This window comes from Rhinopithecus roxellana, chromosome 1, assembly GCF_007565055.1.
Source record: "Rhinopithecus roxellana isolate Shanxi Qingling chromosome 1, ASM756505v1, whole genome shotgun sequence".
In the NCBI taxonomy this organism is placed as follows: domain Eukaryota; kingdom Metazoa; phylum Chordata; class Mammalia; order Primates; family Cercopithecidae; genus Rhinopithecus; species Rhinopithecus roxellana.
The window spans coordinates 19367054-19387408 of record NC_044549.1 but is presented as its reverse complement, the minus strand read 5'-3'; the positions used below and the strand labels follow the sequence as shown (position 1 = coordinate 19387408).

The 20355-nt window shown below is 38.0% G+C and overlaps 2 protein-coding genes across 5 annotated transcripts in view; one reads left to right on the top strand and one right to left on the bottom strand.

The window, feature by feature from the left end:
* The window catches only part of DCBLD2 (discoidin, CUB and LCCL domain containing 2), a 98360-nt gene that overhangs the window by 72973 nt on the left and 5032 nt on the right, over positions 1–20355 (top strand). For 2 of the 4 annotated variants that reach the window (XM_010353728.2, XM_030940002.1), the window contains exons 5-14: positions 475–547; positions 844–977; positions 3226–3266; positions 4111–4326; positions 5617–5741; positions 11088–11238; positions 12002–12088; positions 12232–12357; positions 15298–15391; positions 19636–19685. In XM_010353728.2, the coding sequence (XP_010352030.1) occupies positions 475–547; positions 844–977; positions 3226–3266; positions 4111–4326; positions 5617–5741; positions 11088–11238; positions 12002–12088; positions 12232–12357; positions 15298–15391; positions 19636–19685 (1097 nt within the window). Of the gene's footprint in view, positions 1–474; positions 557–843; positions 978–3225; positions 3267–4110; positions 4327–5616; positions 5742–11087; positions 11239–12001; positions 12089–12231; positions 12358–15297; positions 15392–19635; positions 19686–20355 lie in introns of all 4 variants that reach the window. The other 2 variants (XM_030940003.1, XM_030940001.1) reach the window with 1 other exon arrangement.
* Positions 19703–20355, bottom strand: part of ST3GAL6 (ST3 beta-galactoside alpha-2,3-sialyltransferase 6) — a 65910-nt gene continuing 65257 nt past the window's right edge. The window contains exon 11 of the mRNA XM_030940004.1: positions 19703–19736. The gene's annotated coding sequence lies outside the window, so the exon portion shown is untranslated. The remainder of the gene's footprint in view (positions 19737–20355) is intronic.

Sequence of the window (20355 nt, the reverse complement as noted above, 5' to 3'; positions counted from 1 at the left end):
GGATGGAAGGAAGTGTAAAAGGGCTTTTTAGAACTGGTGGTCCTGGCCGGACACGGTCATTCACACCTGAAATCCCAGCACTTTGGGAGGCTGAGATGGGCGGATCACCTGACATCAGGAGTTTGAGACCAGCCTGGCCAACATGGTGAAACCCCATCTCTACTAAAAATACAAAAATTAGCCAGGGGTAGTGGTACGCACCTGTAATCCCAGCTACTCAGAAGGCTGAAGCAGGAAAATCTCTGAGACCCAGGAGGCGGAGGTTGCAGTGAGCCAAGAAGGTGCCATTGCACTCCAGCCTGGGCGACGGGAGTGAAACTCCGTGTCAAAAATAAGAACTGGTGAGTCGTTCAGGGTAGTGAAATTATGGTATTCACCTTAAACTGAAAAATGTGTCTGTGATATTTTTGGGGGTTGCTTTTTTCCCTGTAAAATGCAGCATTATGTAACCTTATGCTTGTTTTCATTTCTCAGTAAGTACTGCCCAGCTGGTTGTCTGCTTCCTTTTGCTGAGATATCTGGAACAATTCCTCATGGATATAGAGATGTAAGCTGGGTATAAACTTATTTGAAAATTGTGATATAACTTTATTTTTTTAGAACTCCAGAGTAGTTAGAGGTGTGTGAATTATATATCCTTACCTTTTACTTTTTTAAAACATTTTTTAGTAATATGCGTTTTATTCTTTTTTTTCTGCTAAAACTATTGTGTTCCAGTATCAATAATCTATGTTTATGAAGAAACTGCCTAGATTAACTGATTTCTCGAGGAAGTAGAGTGTCTTGTTTATGAATTATTAAGAGAAAATTAAAAACGAATCTTTTCTTTTTCCCTTCCTTAAGTCCTCGCCATTGTGCATGGCTGGTGTGCATGCAGGAGTAGTGTCAAACACGTTGGGTGGCCAAATCAGTGTTGTAATTAGTAAAGGTATCCCATATTATGAAAGTTCTTTGGCTAACAACGTCACATCTGTGGTGTAAGTATATATGCAATTTAAAAAATATATGCTATCTATAATTAGCATTCTGGGTAGCAGTGGGCTAAGAACTAGCTAGATCTCAGCAATATCACTGTTAACGGTGTTCATGAAAGAACGTTTAGGCAGTAAGCACTCACATTAGCGTGCTCAGTGTCTATTTTTTGTTTTGTTTTGTTTTGAGACAGTTTCACTCTTGTTGCCCAGGCTAGAGTGCAGTGGCGTGATCTCAGCTCACTGCAATCTCTGCCTTCTGGTTTCAAACGATTCTCCTTCCTCAGCCTCCCAAGTAACTGGGATTACAGGTGTGTGCCACCATGCCTGTACAAAATAACTTTCGTATTTTTAGTAGAGACGGGGTTTCACCATATTGGCCAGGCTGGTCTCAAAACTCCTGACCTCGTGGTCCACCCGCCTCGGCCACCCAAAGTGCTGGGATTACAGGCGTGATCTGCCATGCCCAGCCAGTGTCTGCATATTTTGAAGAGTATAGGTGGTGTTGTACTACCTTAGCTTATTGTTCTTCAAAAATGTAGTCATTTGGAAGAGTAATGTGTTTCTTCTGTCTTTTCTAAGTGTTAAAGTCTACATACGAGTCTAGAAGTTTGTTGTGAGATCCTTATTTATTTTACAGATTGAAAGGCTTAACTACTGTGTTCCTTATAGTACATGGGGATTCAAGATAATTGAAATACTTTAAATATAAATTTAAATTTGACATAAAGTATTACATCATATGCATTATTGTGAATCTTCCTTTCATTCTAAGAGAATATTTTAAGGATGTATTTTCATGGTATCTATAGTGTTCTACTGTTTTACAAAACATAGAGTAGGCATCAAAAGCAGGAGAAGTTGAAACATTAAATAGAAATGCAGTGTTAGCAATCTGTTTTTATAAATCTTGTCTCTTAGATATGCTCAGTCTTTCAGACAACAACTAAGCCTAATTGAAACCAGCTTTTCTTCAGAGGTCCTAGGCCAATTTTCATTCAGAAGACTCGAGTATCATCCATATCCAGATTGCTATACAACAGGATTCAGCAAACTTGTTCTGTAAAGATCCAGCTAATAAATATTTTAGGCTTTACAGGCCACATGTCTCTGCATCTTATTCTTTTTTTGTTTTATTTACAGCTCTTTATTCTATTCTTAACTCACTGCTCATACAAAACAGGCCATGCATGGGCAGTCATTTGCCCATCCCTGGTATAGACTCAACTACCTTCCCTTTTTTTTTTTTTTTTCTTGATTATTTTGTGCAGACCCTTTCATTCCTTTACCATGTTATACCTTTAGAAAGATTTAGTGTGTGTGAATTCTCTCTTTCATGCTTTAAAAAAGAAAACAGGGAAAAAATGCATCCTCTTGTAATGGTTTGCATGTTGGACTAAAGGCAGGAGTGTACACTGAGATTTCCTCTATGAGATGTTGATTTCTTCTTAAAAAAAAAAAAAGAAAAGAAAAGAAAAAGAAATCTGTTAGTACCAACTTTTCTTACATTTATCCCAAAAAACTTGAGCCTCATTCCTTGAGAATTAGACCTTTTAGTGTAGCATTTGCCACAGAAAAGTGTTAAGAATCCATTTATTTCATGAAATAAAGTAGTGAGAGATTGACAGTAAACAATGAGTAAATAAATTATGAAAAAGAAGTACAGGCCGGGCGCGGTGGCTCAAGCCTGTAATCCCAGCACTTTGGGAGGCCGAGACGGGCGGATCACGAGGTCAGGAGATCGAGACCATCCTGGCTAATACGGTGAAACCCCGTCTCTACTAAAAAATACAAAAAACCAGCCGGGCGACGAGGCGGGCGCCTGTAGTCCCAGCTACTCGGGAGGCTGAGACAGGAGAATGGCGTCAACCCGGGAGGAGGAGCTTGCAGTGAGCTGAGAGCCGGCCACTGCACTCCAGCCTGGGCGGCAGAGCAAGACTCCGTCTCAAAAAAAAAAAAAAAAAGAAAAAGAAGTACATATTAAAGATTACATAGAGAACATTTGCACAATCACATGTGAAACTGGGTGCTAGATACTGGTAGAGAAAGTTGTTTATGCTGATTTCAGAAGTTGTCCTGCTTAGAAATGAGACTTTTTCTAAGGAACAATATTAGTTGTCTTAATTTTTAGCCATACAGTCCTCTTGGTTCTTTTGTTGGGTGGGGAGAACCAAATCAAGAGAAAATGTTTCACTAAATATGCGGCAATCGTTTTATGTGAGTATCACCAAAAAAAAACCCTTCTCTCTTTCAGGGGACACTTATCTACAAGTCTTTTTACATTTAAGACAAGTGGTAAGCCTTTTATGGACTTTATAATTTTTTATTTATATAATTAATATTTTTGAACACTGTCAGGCACTGCGTCAATTGCTGATTTATTGTACTTTCTCACTTAGTTGTCATAATAACAACATAAGGTAAGATAGTTATCTAATAATACAATGAATAGAACAAATTGGAAGTTTTATATTTATAGAGAAATGGTCATATAAGCAAGAAAGGTTCCTTAAGAAAGATGACTTTAGAACTTGTCTGAAGAAGTAATCAATTCGTTCAACAGAAAATATTTACTGAGCGCCTTCTTTATGTGCCAGGCATTGCTCTGGTTCGAGTGATAGAGCAGCATTAAAGTGAACAAGATCCTGCCGTCCTGGAGATTACATTCTAGTAGTGAGAGATTGATGATAAGCAATGAATAAATTATTGTTTATAAATAATATACTGTTTACAATATGATAAAGATGTAGGAAAATAAAGAAGTAGAACTGAACCGAAGTTGGGAAGGGCCTTCATCCCAGGGAGGGCCTCAGGGAGATTGTAACATAGGCCAAAAACCTGAAGGAGGTAAAGGAGTGAGTTACTCAGTTATTTGGGAAGAGTGTCCCAGGGAGAAGATAATGTAGCTCCATTAAACTAACAGTCATACTTGTAAATGAGCATGTTTGTAGGTTTCCTAATGATACACAAAGACATATGCCCAAGAAACACTTGCCTAGTTTTGAAATTTCTCTGTTATGGTGTATTATCAGCATAGTGTACGTTAATTAAAGATGGAATAGAAAGTTTTCAGTGAGCAGGTCTACATGCATTTTGAAATTATCCCTGGAAACCAAATTTAGTCTTTTCTTTGTTTCAGGTTGTTATGGAACACTGGGGATGGAGTCTGGTGTGATCGCGGATCCTCAAATAACAGCATCATCTGTGCTGGAGTGGACTGACCACACAGGGCAAGAGAACAGTTGGAAACCCGAAAAAGCCAGGCTGAAAAAACCTGGACCGCCTTGGGCTGCTTTTGCCACTGATGAATACCAGTGGTTACAAATAGATTTGAATAAGGAAAAGAAAATAACAGGTTAAGAGATACAATTTTCTAGAGCAATTTGTAACACTTATATTTGAAAAACTGGTAACAGCTAAGATTTTCAGAGAAAATTAAGACATTAAAATTTTAATTATATGGTTTTATGTGTTCTTCACTGATGTTAATATTACTGGAGACACATTTAATGAAACGTGGCAGAGAAAAGGAGTTATTTGTGTTGGTCAGGGTTCTCTAAAGGGACACAATGGATAGGACAGATGTATATATAAAAGGGAGTTCATTAAGGTATATTGACTCACATGATCACCAAGTAAAGTCCCACAGTAGGCCATCTGCAAGCTGAGAAGCAAGGAAGCCATTTCGAGGTCAAAACCTCGTAGGGAAGCCGACAGTGCAGCTTTCATTCTGTAGTCAAAGGTCCAAAAGTCCCAAAGTTGAGAACTTGGGAGGGTGATGTTCAAAGGCAGGAAGCATCCAGCATGGGAGAAAGATGTAGACTGGGAGACTTAAGCCAGTTTAGTCTTTTCACGTTCTTCTGCCTGTTTTTATTCTGGCGGTGCTGATGCTGATTAAATGGTGCTGACCCAGATTGAGGGTGGGTTTGCCTTTCCCAGTCGACTGACTCAAATGTTAATCTCCTCTAGCAACACCCTCACAGACATACCCGGGAACAATACGTTTCATCCTTCAATCAAGTTGACACTCAGTATTAACCATCACGGTATTTAATTCGTAATGGCTTTTTGTTTCCATTGTACTGAAACTCTTTTTTAAGGTAGTGTTTCAGTAAAGTGGTCTTGAGACATCTAAAATAACAATCTCTTACAGTCATTAAGAAAAATTTGTTAAAGGAGTCCATTTTAAATGATGAGATCATCAATTTTCCACATGTGCAGAGTATAAATTTAATTTAGGGGAACTTAGCAAATGGTCAGAATAATTGGTTGGGATTGGTTTAATTTTGTTAAAATATTTATTTTGTTTTGGTACTGTAAATAATACTAATACTCATCTTTAATCTGTTCATTCCCAGGAATCATCTTACCCAGTAGTCAAAATCTATTTTACGACATTATAAACACAAGACACCAAAATAGAACAGTTCTTTACTTAATGCACACCCATAATTCTCCCTATCTCTCCAAGGGAATAAGGCCAAGGATTTAGTAATTGTTATGATGAAAACGTGCACTTGGATATGGAAATGAGCCATAATTAGAAATTTTTGAGCTGTGCATTTCAAGTGTTTATACTTTGATGCTGAACAAACTTAGAGAATCAGACCATGTGCATTAATGAAAGCAACTCTTCATTCCCCAGGCATTATAACCACTGGATCCACCATGGTGGAACACAATTACTATGTGTCTGCCTACAGAATCCTGTACAGTGATGATGGGCAGAAATGGACTGTGTACAGAGAGCCTGGTGTGGAGCAAGATAAGGTAAAATGATTACCAAGGTATTTTTAAAAAACATTTTTAAAATGGGCGGTGGCCAAAAGTCACAGAGCTCTCCTGTATAAAAGAGACGTAGAAGTTAAGAACATCTTATGCTACCCTCTTGCGGTTATTTTAGGTAGTGTTATTGGCCTTACTCTTCTGACTTTAGAAAATTCTCAGTGGTTCTAGGTTCCTTTTGGTGATTGTAATGGTGAGTACTTTTATGATTTTTGTCATTGCATTTTTAATTAAATTGTTCAGACACTTTATTAAGAAAATCTAAAAGGGACCTCGTAATTTCTTATTTTTATGAAGCTTTTTACAATTCACCGGATGATGGAGAGCCTTTGTTCCCAGATTGCTACTCTGTAGGCAAGAGGTAAAAAAAAGAATAAAGCTGAAAACCAACATGCATTAAATTATGGGATATTATAGACTTGAAAATTCATCTGAAGATCATCTCACCAACTTTCATCTGGGAAACTTCTGTTTTTTCTTCCATGAAGAATTGCTCTAGCATCTAATTATAATTATGGAATCTTTGTTTTAGTTAGAACAAATTATGAAGATGCTGGAATGAGCCAGAGGAAATGATAAGGGGTGGGGAGCAGGCAGAGATGGATCTTATTCAGATGTGTAAACCTTTGATCTTTAAATGGAGGAGTCCTCGTGCCTAAGGAAGATAGATGTCTCCCATCAGTATCGAAACTATGGGGCTGGGCATGATGGCTCACTCCTGTAATCCCAGCACTTTGGGATTGCTTGAGCTCGGGAGTTTGAGACCAGCCTGGGCAACATGGCAACACCCTGTCTCCACTAAAAATACAGGAAATTAGCCAGGCATGGTGGCGCATGCCTGTAGTCCCCGCTTCTTGGGAGGCTGAGGTGGGAGAATCACGTGAACTCAGGAGGTTGAGGCTGCAGTGAGCTGTGATCACTCCATTGCAATCCAGTCTGGGTGACAGAGGGAGACTGTCTCAAAGTGGAAAAAAAGAAGTGAAACGATGACATTTTTTCAAACTTTCCTGAGTTTGATTTTGATTATATATTTTTATTTTTTATCATGTATGATTTGCTAAAAAGTCTTCCATTACTACTTTTCTCATCTCTCTGTTCAAAAACCTCCAGGGGCTCATTATCTTTCATATGCATCTTAACTCCTTGCTTTTATTCAAGGCCTCTTTCTTCTCTTCTCCTTGGCGTCACATGAACTTCATCTTTGGTGAGCCTCTCCCTGTTACAATAACAATACCGTCTGCATACATATCTTCTACTTCATGCCCCTGAACTTGACTGCTCTTTATTCCTACCATGTCCATATTTATTTGTATCACATTTATTGTGCTTGTGGAATATAGCTAAATTTTTGGCATTTTAAGAATTGTTCAGGCTTATACTATAAAAACTTCTAACAACATTAAATGATATTGCTGAAAAAGATTCTTTGTTGCATTCATTTTTGAAAGGTAATTTCTCTAAGTGTAGAAATCTGGGTTGGCCAGTGGTTTTTTTGTTTTTGTTTTTTCCTTTCAATAATTGAAATACGTTGTCTGCTGTTTGCTGGCTTGCATTGTTTTTGACAAGAATTCTGCCATTATCTCTGTTCCTCAATATGTGATTCATCTTTTTTTCTGTGGCTCCTTTTAAGGTTTTCTTTTCATCATTTGTTTTAAGCAGTTTGATTGATGTGGCTTTGTAATATTTTTCTTCCTTTTTTTTTTTTTTTTGCTTGGGGTTCTTTGAGCTTTTTGGATATGTAGCTTATGATTTGTATCAAATTTAGAAATTTGTAGTTCTTTTTTTTTTTTCAAGTATTTCCCTTCCCTAATTCTAATTTTATGAATATTATGACCCTTAAAGGTATCTCACCATTCACCAATGCTCCGTTCTTTATTTTTTTCAGTCTTTTTCTGTGTTTTAGTTTGAAAGTTTTCTCTTTTGTCTTCAAGTTCACTAATCTATTCTTCTGAATTGTCTAATTTGTTAATCCCATCCAATGTCTTTTTATGTCTGATACTGTACTTTTCACCTCTAGATGTTCAGTTTGGAGGTTTTAAGATGTCTCCAATGTGTCTATGCTTTTCTCTATCTCTGGAACATGGAGCATATATAATAGCTCTTTTAATATCCTCATCTGCTAATGTTATCCTATGTCATATATGGGTCTTTTTATATTGATTGATATTATGGATCATATTTTACCTGCCTGAATTTTTTTTATTGGATGCCAGACATTGTGTTACATTGTTTGGTACTGGGGTTTTTTGTTATTATTACTCTCTTAAATATTTTTGAGCTTTATTCTGGGATGTAATTAAGCTACTGGAAACAATGTGATCTTTTCAAGGCTTGCTTTTAAACCTCATTAGGCAGGACCTGGACAGCCTTTAATTTTCTCACTTTTCTCCACCACTGAGACAATACTGTTCTAAGTACTCACTGCAGTGTCCCATGTATTATGAGGTTTCTCTGTTCTACCTGTTGGCAGTGTAAGGAATTCCGAGAGCTAGGGAGCTCTGAGACTTGTCCTGCTGACTTCTTCCAGTGTTTCTTTTACTGGCCATAGCTCATTTCTTTACACGCAGCTGAAGATTTAAGGGAAAACTCCTTATACATCCTAGAAGTGCCTCTCTCTCACACACACACTCTATCTTTATAGTTCTCTTCTCTCCTAATCTCTGCCTACAAATTCTAGCTACCTTGTTGGCCTCCCACTCTCAGCTCTGTCTCCGCAACTCAGTGAGAACGGCAGGCTCTGTTAGGGATCTCTCTCCCTGCATTGTGGCCTGGAAACTCTCTACAGACAGTACTGGGACAATAAATAGCAGGCCTCACCTTATTTGTTTCCCTTCTCTCGGTCATGATTGCCCGAGGCAGCCTGTTGTCCACAGTCTGAGAACCATTGTTTCATATATATTAGCCAGTTTCTCAGGTATGTTTAGCGCGGAACGGTAAGTCTAGTCCTTTACTCTCACGGTCAGAAATGCAAGTCCTCACATTGGATTGTATGAATTAACAGACTTTTCCCACTCATCTAAGTCCATTTGCTCCCTCATCACCTTCAACTCAAGGGTAATTGGTGTATTCATTTTACCCTTTTCTGAGCCTGCACATGTGCATGAGCACACAGAGACTGCATTTGGTTTTGTTTTCAGAAAATGGGATTAGTATATATACAATTTGTTTTCATAATATGTCACTTTCTAACATTATACCATATTTATGTGTAGTAATCAATAAAATTTCAGTTTCTTGAGGGTGGGAACTGTAGCATCCATATCCATTTTCTCTTCATAACACCTCACATACTTCCCTGTACATGCACATTCTCAGTAAATGCTCATAGGTTGACGATAGCAAATCTTTTTTACTCAGTTTTTATAAAACTGAGACAGCAATATAGGGGAAGATCTTAAAGATAGTTTTTATGTGTTAAAGTAATAATTTGTTATCACCCCTGTTCCACCAATATAGTAAGAATGAAAATAATTACCTTTCATTTTATTTCAGAGTAATATCTGAGGAAATCACGGGAGCTCACTAGCATGGAAGCTATTATAACTGCAAAACAAACTTTTTAGGAAATGAAGGATATTAACACATTTTTCAAGATGTATAGTCTAATGCCAAGTGAATTAGCCAAAAAGAGATAGAGCCACAATACTTGGAAATAACTTGATTGAGAAGTTAAACGTTTACTTAATCTCACCTTAGCTGATTAAAAAAAAAAATCACTTTGATTTTAGGCAATATATTTATTAATTATTAATTAGACTTATTAATTAATGGTCTTTAGAAACTACCTAGTTGATCTGACCAAGAGAACAAACAGAGCTCTTTTTAGCTTATTGGAGGCTATACTTAAGTCAGAAGACCCAGAGTCAAGTTGCTGCCCTGTCATTGACTAGCTGTGCAATCCACTTACAGATTCCTGTGCCCCTCCTATTTCATAGGGTTGTCTGAATTAGTTGCATTGAAATGTTTTATAAATAATTAAGTGCTGGTCCATTATAAGATACTATCATGATTTGCTTGAAGTAGAATGAGACTCACCTAAACTCATATTTTTACCTAGGGATTATTTTTATAATGCATTTGTTGCTATTTAGTTACAATCATTAAATTAGTCACAGGTCAAGCGTGGTAGCTCACACCTGTAATTCCAGCACTTTGGGGGAGGTCTAGGCATGAATATTGCTTGAGGGCAGGAGTTTGAGACCAGCCTGAACAACGTAGCAAGACCCCTTTCTACAAAAATAAAAGGTCACCAGGTGCAGTGGCTCACTCCTGTAATCCCAGCACTTTGGGAGGCTGAGGCAGGTGGATCCCTTGAGGTCAGCATGGTGAAACCCTGTCTCTACTGAAAATACAAAAATTAGCTGGGCGTGTTGGTGCACACCTGTAACCCCAACTACTCAGGAGACTGAGGCAGGAGAGTTGCTTGAACTTGGGAGGAAGAGGTTGCAGTCAGCCAAGATCGCGCCACTGCACTGTAGCCTGGACAACAAAGCGAGACCTCTTCTCTGAATAAATAAATAAATAAATAAATAAACAAATAAATAAATATTGCCACACATGTTGGCATATGCCTGTGTAGTCCTAGCTACTCAGGAGGCTGAGGTGGGAGGATCGTTTGAGCCCAGGAGTTCTAGGCTGTATTGCACTATGATCCTGCCAATGCATTCCTTGGATGACAGAGCAAGACTCTATCTCTAAAAAAATTAATAATTTAAGCATAAAATAGCATTTCAAAGTCACTTCTAGTTTAAATAGCAGCATGGAACGAAAACCAGGATTATAATAGGAGAGCTGTCTTTATGCAGTTTATCCAGTAGGTGGAGGTATGTACCTGTTATATGTTTGTTAGTATATGTTCCTTAGTATATGTTCACCTTTTCAACCTGTTGAGAGAAAAATTATGAAAACTACACAAGCAAAATATTTCCCCTAAGACCTGGCATGATCAATTTTGTTTTACTTTAAAAATTAATATATTTAAATAGTTGCTAATTCCACACGACTAGAGTTACTGATTTATTAATAGGATAAATTGTCTCACTGGATTTGAAACCTTTTACCCAAATGCCAAGTTAGCCCTGTTGTTAAGTTCTTAAATCATCTTAAAATCATTTCTATATTATTTTCTTTTATAAACTTTTGATAAAAATGTGCAGCATCTTAATAGTTATCCAAATTGTGATTATTTTCTTAAAAATTAATCCTTATTGTCCTACTTTACAGATGTAATTTAAGGCCTAGAGCAAAGAACAAAAACATGTTTAAGTGGAGAAATTTAGCCCTAACCGCTGTTGATTTAAAGTACCAATTTTTTTGTTGCTTTTTTAAAAGGTATTTCAAGGAAACAAAGATTATCACCAGGATGTGCGTAATAACTTTTTGCCACCAATTATTGCACGTTTTATTAGAGTGAATCCTACCCAATGGCAGCAGAAAATTGCCATGAAAATGGAGCTGCTCGGATGTCAGTTTATTCCGAAAGGTAAAGAGGTGGTGTGTTTAAGATATGTTACTTTTACTGGATTGCCAATTTAAAATGACTTTGCTGTTCTCAAAGAGAATAATTAATAATGTGAGTGTTTTTCTGGTTAAACTCTAATTACAATATCTTCTTAAAGGGATTTTAAAAAAATAAATGGTTACCATATTAAAAAGTTACTTATCAGAATGGTTTCCAAAATTATAAGTGGAAGAAGAAATAGCATAATTCATGAGATAATGTAAATGAGATCACTTTCCAAATTTAGTCTCAATCGTAATAATTTTAAATCAGGTCTCATGTACTATAATATTTGTTTAACATAAGCATGAAAGATTGTAACAATACATTTAAAGCAAGAATAATTTATCTCAATATTACACATTTTAATATACTGTTTACTGTTGTACCCCCAAAGGCTACCACAGTGCCTGACACATCGTTGACCTCCATAAATAATTATTAAATGAATTGAATAAAGTGGATGACTCCTTTATAGCTTTAGCATTCAACATCACTTTCCACCCCATTATTCTCCTTCCTAAGATTATTTTCAGATGATTTAGTTATTTAAAAACTGAGAAATCCTGGCATATTTGTGCATTTATTGCAGAGTATAATGTTTATCCTTCCAATATATTTCTCGCTGAGAGTTAAAATTATTCTGCAGAATTAAATAGAAAATATTGAAGACATTGAACATTACTTCTTTTAACTATGCATTTTAAAAACAAAATGTTTAAATTTTTCTAAACCATTTTTCAAGGTCGTCCTCCAAAACCTACTCAACCTCCACCTCCTCGGAACAGCAATGACCTCAGAAACACTACAACCCCTCCAAAAATAGCCAAAGGTATGCCTGTTTTTAATGGGAGAATTTGATATTCCTTGGATTTATTGTGCAACTTTCCAAAAATATATTAAAAGTATTATCAAATAAATTTATGTTAATCAAGTTGGTACAGATTAAAAAGAGCTTTTAAAACTTTTTTAAAGGTCGTGCCCCAAAATTTACGCAACCACTACAACCTCGCAGTAGCATTGAATTTCCTGCACAGACAGAACAAACAACTGCCAGTCCTGATATCAAAAATACCACCGTAACTCCAAATGTAACCAAAGGTATGCAAACATGAAAATGAACGCCTAGTACATAGGGTATTGTTTTGTTTTTAACTAAAGTTTTCACGGGCATTTTTAAACCGTCAGTTTCTTTTCTTCCAACTATAGTTTTTAAGTATAGCCAAAAAAAAAAAAAAAGTGATTTTCTTTCATTGGAAAAGACTGCATTGATCTAAGTTAGTCTCTGCTGCCGTGTAGAATTGCTCTTTAAATATTTAGAGGAGGCCACTGTGTTGCAGGCTTCCTCTTGTGATCTGTTTTTCCTTACAGCTAAACATGTTGACTCTCAGGTTTAGAAATACAGTATTTTCTAGAAATAACTGAAATCATAGCAGGAAACAAACGTGTTTCCCTTGATAATATATTAATTTGATGGATAGGGTACTTGATGGCAACAAGGGAAAAATAAAACCAGAATTTTAGTGGAAACTAATTGTTAAAAAATACTCTGAGTTAACATATTCATTAAAAAAAAAAAAAAAACTTTGGTCTCTTTTTAAGTGTTTGCAATTGTATTTTTTAAGATTATAAATACAAATTTATTAGAATTTACTTTCAAGTTTTGTTATCAGTGATAAATAAGGTCTCAAAATATATAAAACATAGTAGTCTTACTAGTTGTTGAAAAACAAAATTTCAATTGAATTCAAAAAAGTGTCAGTGTCATAGTAGACTAAGTATTAGGGTTTCAGCTTACTCGGTTTCAGGAAAGTGCAGAGAGAGAAAGCAATTCATTCAGAGTAATTTATGCCACCTAGAACTTCAGTCATTCTCATTTTTTGAAAGTTTGCCTAGATTCACATAACTTTCACTGACTTGCCCAATGAGAGAACCAAGAGTTCCCAGAGGCAGGAGATCCTTAGCATCTTTTAGCTGCTTACCAGTTGTCAGAAGGCATGTACTTAGGCAGAATCCCAGACCACATGCCTGAACGGAGATCAGTCACTGAAAAGTGTTGCTCATCTTAAAATCTGATTGCATCTTAGAACCTCAAGGCTAAAAGAGTCCTTAAATAATTTCCTTCCGGAATTAGGATCCCTGTATGCCCAAAAAGAATAACAAAGAATGAGCTGGTCTTCTCAGAGACCTCCTGTCTCTTTTTTGGGGGGATGGTAGTATATGAACTTATTTTTTGAACCTAAGAAGATGTTTTAAAGCCTCTGATTAAATCACACAGCATCCATCTAAACTTGAGTGTCCTCTCTAGTCTCACAAATCTTACGGAAAAAGCACATTTACTGTTGTGAATTCTGAGTACTTTCTAATCTAAGTCATTATTTCTGTTTACACACTTCTCCATTTTTACAGCTAGGCTGAGAGTGATTTCATGGAAAAGATTATGTCATGGTCAGATTTGTGCCTCTGTAGTTTCCAGGTCCTCCCTCAGTGGGGCCCGTGGCACCAGCTGGCTGTCCTTCTGAAAGGCTGTAGTAGCTCTTCTGTCTGTTCTCAACTGTAGCTATTTTAAATATTCCCCTTATTTTCAAACCCTTCACCCAGATATCTTCACCCACTCTCAGTTACTGCTCCAACTTCACAGAGAAAGTAGGGAGTTTCCTTCCAGTGAAACTCCCTTTTTGTGGTGCCTACAAACCTATCTGTAGCCTCTGTTCACTGCAGTGAAAAGGGGGCTTCTTTATGTTGCATAAGGCTGATTATATCACCTGTGCCCTGGTTCGCCTCCATCCACCTCTCAGGGACCTGATCTTACTGATTATCCTCTCCCTCTCCTATATCTTCAGCCTGTCTCTCTTTTGAATACAGTTGTTTTAAGGAATAAAGAAGATGCTGCAGATTAGACTCATTGCAGTGTCCAACTCTGAGCCCCCAGTAAATATCAGCAGGTGCTGCTATTGTCATCTTCATGGCAAGTAGGGGGTTGAGGGACAAAGGAATAAACTAATATCCCAAATGACCTTAGGCAGATCATTTTCTATATCTGGGCCCAGAATTCCTTATCTCTGGAGTGAAATTAGGGGATTAAATTATCCCAAAATCTCTCCTAGTTCCAGCATGTGCTGGCTTCTGACCTGTTCACACACACATTTCCAATTGACTTTCTTAACACCACGTTGTTACCTTCCCATATATATATGAATGCTTTGCCATTATGATGTAACATCATTTCAATTGCTGGATTATTTTCTCTTGTAAGGAGGATACCATGATTTATTCCCTCTCATTTTTGGGCATTTGGATTATTTCCAATTTTTCACCCTTATGCAGAAACAGGGAGAACATCTTTAAGGATACATCTTTTTTTAGTTTCTGAGAGTAAATTCTAGGCATGGAATTGCCAATAGATTTTTGTGCATATTGCCCAAAAATGCCAATCAGTGAGATAGTATCAGTTTATATTTCCATTAAAAAACACCTGTTTCCCAGTAGCCTCTTCATCAATTCGTTGTTGTTTTAAATATTTGCCACGTTGATTAGCAAAAGTAGTATTTTGTTCTTGTTTTAACTTTTTTTGTGTTGGTTGTTTAACTTATATTTCTTTGATTACTAGTGAGGCTAACATATTTAATGGTTACTTGTATTTTTTAATGTACTGCTAGTTAATCTCTACTGATTTTTCTCTTAAATGTTTGGATTTGATTTGTAATGCCCTACATTATAATAATTATTTACAGTAACTCTTCACATATGTAGAAAATATATTTTCCCAATTTTTCATTTGTCTTTCAATTTTATTTCAGTGACTTAAAAACTTAGGAAAATTTCAAATCTATACACAGATGGAATGAATAATGTAACAAGCATCTGCAAAAACTGTATTCTGCAGTTACCACCACATGCCCAGTCTTGACAAATAATGTTTATGGTATTTCTGTGAGATAGAAAAATGTTGAAAGATGATGTGGTTAATTTTCCCTAGTGATTTCTGCCTTTGGTGTTAATATGGCTTTTGTTTGTCTGTTTTTGTCTTTGTAACTTCAGATGTAGCACTGGCTGCAGTTCTTGTCCCTGTGCTGGTTATGGTCCTCACTACTCTCATTCTCATATTAGTGTGTGCCTGGCACTGGAGAAACAGGTTAGTACATAACTAGTTCACCTGAGCCCAAAACCACCAAATGTGAAGTAGAAGCTAAATATAGAATATGAACTACATACAGTGTTTACCTGTTTGAGAGTAAGAGTTAAGGTAGTTATTAGAATGAAAATTTCATGCTTCTCCTTTATTCCCATTAAAAATAAGTAAGTTCAGTTCCACAATCAGTTACTAAGTACCTTTTTTGTATCAAGTTCTGCATTATACACTGGGATATGTACATTAATAGGAACAATTTCTGACACATGATAGTTACATTTACTTAAAGAACGAGACACAATTCCTTTCTCTGAAGTGTTTAGCAGGGGTGACTAACAAGAAACTATGTCATGTGGTTTGATGAGTTATTTATGTTTTACTGAGGAGAACCATGAGAATTAACTGAAATTTTTTCTTCAGAAAAGGGGAATCCTCAAGTTTGACTTGCTTTGCCTTAAAGGAATTGTAGTTGGCTAGGTAGAGGAAGGTAGATGTCTTTGTTTGGGCTGCTATAAGAAAATACCATAACCTGGGTGACTTATAAATAATAGAATTGATTTCTCACAATTCTGGAGGCTGAGAAGTCCAAGATCAAAACACTGCAGACGCAGTGACCAGTGAGGGCCTGCCTTCTGGCTCATTTGTCGACAGTGCCTTCTTGCCCAATCCTCACATGGTGGAAGGGATCAACAGGCTCTCTCAGGCCTCTCCTGTAAGGGCACTAATCCCATTCATGAGGACTCTCCCTTCATGACCTAATCACTTACCAAAGCCCCACTTTCTAATACGATCACTTTGAGGATTAGGATTTCAACATACGAATTTTGGAGAGATGCATATATTTAGACCATAGCAGTACAGAATGGCCCAAACTGAGCGAATTGTTTGAGTGAAGGCACAGAGATACAGAATGTAGGCAAAATAGTGAGTCATCGCATGTACATGTGGCATGGGAGAGTCCTAAGAAGTAACCATAGAGGTGCAGTCTGGGCCTGGATCAGGAAAGGCTTTTCTGGAAGAGAGAAATTTAGATTTTATTCTATGGATGGAAAGTCATTGAGTGTTAAGCAAAGAGGTGATATTGTCAGATGATCATACAAAGATGGTGGCAGTTTTGAAGGTAGATTGAAGAGGAGGGAGGCTGAGAGACTTAGCAAGATGAGTTAGGAAACCACTTAGGGCGGGCAGGCACATAACATGCTGATTCTAGGAAAGGGAGAAGAGTTGAAGAGGAGATGTTTCCCAGTAGCATTGACAGGATGCATGACTAGTTGCCTAGTACGGAAGAAGTGATACAGGAGGAATCTGAGGTTTCTAGCTTGTGCAGTTAGACCAGTCATGAGTTGAGATAACAGAGCAGGAGGGACAGGTTTGGTGGAGAATGAGAATGACTTCATGTGTTCAGCCATTCAACAAATATTTGAATACTTGACTCTTACCCTATCCCAAGTATTGAGCCATGTGCTGGGTATTCCAGTGATGAACGCCAAAGCTTACAGATTAGGAACAGGTGCAACGCAAAAAAAAACTCCCAGCTGTAACACCAGCCATAGAATATATGCCATGGGAGGAAGCTGGCGGATCCCACCTTCATGAGCAGGCTGTCTGAGCAGAGACACAGTGCGTTAGTATGAGAACAGTAGGGAAAGGAAAGAGCTTTAGGAAATGCCAAAGAGGAGAGAGCATGATGCATTTAAGGAACTTAGCAACAGCAGTGATAATAGTGATGAGGCCCGCAGCAGCAGTAGCTAATTTTTATAGAAAATTGAATGCTGGCCGGGCGCGGTGGCTCAAGCCTGTAATCCCAGCACTTTGGGAGGCCGAGACGGGCGGATCACGAGGTCAGGAGATCGAGACCATCCTGGCTAACACAGTGAAACCCTGTCTCTACTAAAAATACAAAAACTAGCCGGGCGAGGTGGCGGGCGCCTGTAGTCCCAGCTACTCGGGAGGCTGAGGCAGGAGAATGGCGTAAACCCGGGAGGCGGAGCTTGCAGTGAGCTGAGATCCGGCCACTGCACTCCAATCCGGGCGACAGAGCGAGACTCCGCCTCAAAAAAAAAAAAAAAAAAGAAAATTGAATGCTAATCTTAGATACTATTCTACATAATTATTCTAAATACATGTATTAATTCATTTAATCCTCAAAACAATCTATGAAGCAGGTACTATAATCCCCATTTTACAGGAGAAAATGAGACACAACATTAAGAACTTGCCCAAGGTCCCTCGGCTGTTACATAGCAGAGTGTATGTAATACACTGTGTATTGTTTCTGCCATATTTGTGGTGTGTATAGGAGGGCATCCAGAATGAATTTCCACATACTAAAAACAACACAGAAACATAGCAGAGTTTTGGACCAGGCTTGAGAGATCGTGCTCTTACCCACTGCTGCTCTGAACACATAATAAATAAAGTATAACCCACTGTTACTAAAGCACGGGGTGAGGGGGACTGAGGAGTGCTGCTGTTGAGGGGGCAATAGGCAGGCAGAGCCTGAGGTCAGTTTGGGATAGTGGGGAGGACTGAGGAGTGCTGCTGTTGAGGGGGCAGTAGGCAGGCAGAGCCTGAGGTCAGTTTGGGATAGTGGGGAGGACTGAGGAGTGCTGCTGTTGAGGGGGCAGTAGGCAGGCAGAGCCTGAGGTCAGTTTGGCATAGAGTTGAAAGGACCCTGTGGACATCTAGACTCCTGAGGCAATTCGACCACACACCTGGCGTTAAGGACACAAGATCTGAGCTGGAGAATTGAAGTTACTGTTAGGAATGTAGTCGAAATCACTGATGAGTGGCTTTATGACAAGGAGTAAAGGAGCAGATGCCATTGATGTGCTGTGGAAAATAGGGAGGAGGAGAATGATAATAAAAACAGCTGCAGCTTATTGAATCCAGAGCTCATTCTAAGCACTTTATATGTAATGAATACGTAACCCGAAGCTTTGTCACTTGAGATTAAGTATATAAAATCCTTTATAGTACAACCTATGGCTAATATTCATGCCCTAAATGTGTTGTCCTAGCCATATAGGGCATCTAACGTCTATTTAGAAAAGATGATTTATTTATTTTTTGTTTCTAAATCATACGATGATTAGAGCATTTTCAGAGAGAAAGGTGTTTAATCAGTATATTTTATTTTCCATTCAAGTTTTTCATTAACATCTTCAACACTTACTATCTTTCCCACAAATTTTATACTGCACTTTGAAATAATGAAGTAAGTATAGCTACACTTTAAAATGAAGATGCATTTAGTATCAAAAATACAGTCTTATACTGGAGAATGTTTCCTAGTAGGAAAAGCACATGGCTTGGGCTTTTTATGAAAACCACATTTGTGAGCTTGAGCAGTTCGCATAGCCATCGTGTCCTCATCTGTAGACTAGAATAGTATCTGCTTTTTCCTTAGCTTGCAAAGACTAATTTGAATTAGATTTACACCCTTGAATCAGAAAATGTTACTTCATTTGCTTGGTTTTTCTTTCTAAAGGGCACTCGGTGAATACTAGTTCTTAATGGAGGGAAATTTTTCCTGGGGAGGAGAAGTTACAATTCTGAGAGGTGGACTGGGGAGAATCTTCTTTGATGCATACGTGACTCTCGTTTCCCCCAAGAGAATTTCAGTGCCTCCCAGGCCTGGAGAGTCATGTTCTCTTCCCTCTGCACTTGTCACTGTTAGTGGGAGCATTGACTTATCCTGGGATGGTTGGAGGAATCCGATCTATGCAATTAAGGGTATGAGACCCTTTAAACTTCTCTAGGGAAAAAGACTGTAGAAGAAAAGCAAGAAGTTCGAGGAAAAAAATGCAGAATAGAAAATCAGAAGATGGGTTTTTTAGATCTGTGAGTTTTATGACTCAGTTGATTTTTGATATCTTTATTTGAAATCAAAACAGACAGCATAATTTACCTATAATAACTCACATATTAGAGGTGATTCTTTGATTTGATTCAGTCTTTTCATCGACAGACTTCGCATTTTTACATTTCTTTTATCCCTTTTGAGTGGGTAATAGGTAGGTAACAAGGTAGCTATGGCAAAAGATGGTTGTTTACTGAGAGTCCAGGATTTGTAAACCTCAGCATAGCAACTTTGAAAGTCAGATGAAATAGAGGACTCCCTTGGGTAGATCAGCAAACAGAGAAATGTACTCTAGACTAATTATTAACTTTAGTGTTTGTTCTGTAGTTTCATAAATGTCTTACCAGTGAATTTACTCTATTTGCTAACTTCTGTATTTTTCCAGAAAGAAAAAAACTGAAGGCACCTATGACTTACCTTACTGGGACCGGGCAGGTAACTCACATGGTCTTTGCATCTCATTTCCATCAGAGGGATGTCCCTCCCCTACAGGGGGCAGTAGTGAAAAAAGAGAGTCATTCTCAGGCCCAGGTGAACTCCTGACACTGTTAGAACAAGGGCATTACTCTTCAGTTCTCACCATTTTTACTCTTCTGCAAAATCTCTTGTAGTTCGTAAGTAATGAAGTGAAAAGTACACATTTCTTACAACAAGCTTTGTTCTTTTTCTTCTGAAAAACTTGTATAGTTTTTCCTGCGTATCTGTTTCTCAAGAGGGAGACTGGCGTTCTGTGGCCCATGTGAACCCTGAGTAAGAAACAAAGGACTGTGGTCTTCAGGACCCATTGTGTGTTTGTTCTCTGCCATGGGAAACAAAGGACTGTGGTCTTCAGGACCCAGTGTGTGTTTGTTCTCTGCCATGGTTATTCACCAAGTGGAGTCCAGCAGTTGAGGAATTGGGAGGTCTCCCATGATGAGTTGTCGTCTTCTGAATTGCTGCAAGTGACACCAAAGGGCCCCCTATCAGTCTCTCACTTCCCAGTCTCACTACTGGATCAGCTCGTAGGAGCCAGGAGAGTTCACTGCTGTGGCTAGGGTAGAAAAGGGCAGCTAGTGCCCCAGGGTAGATCTTGGAAAATATTTTTTGGGAAAAATATAATTAAAGC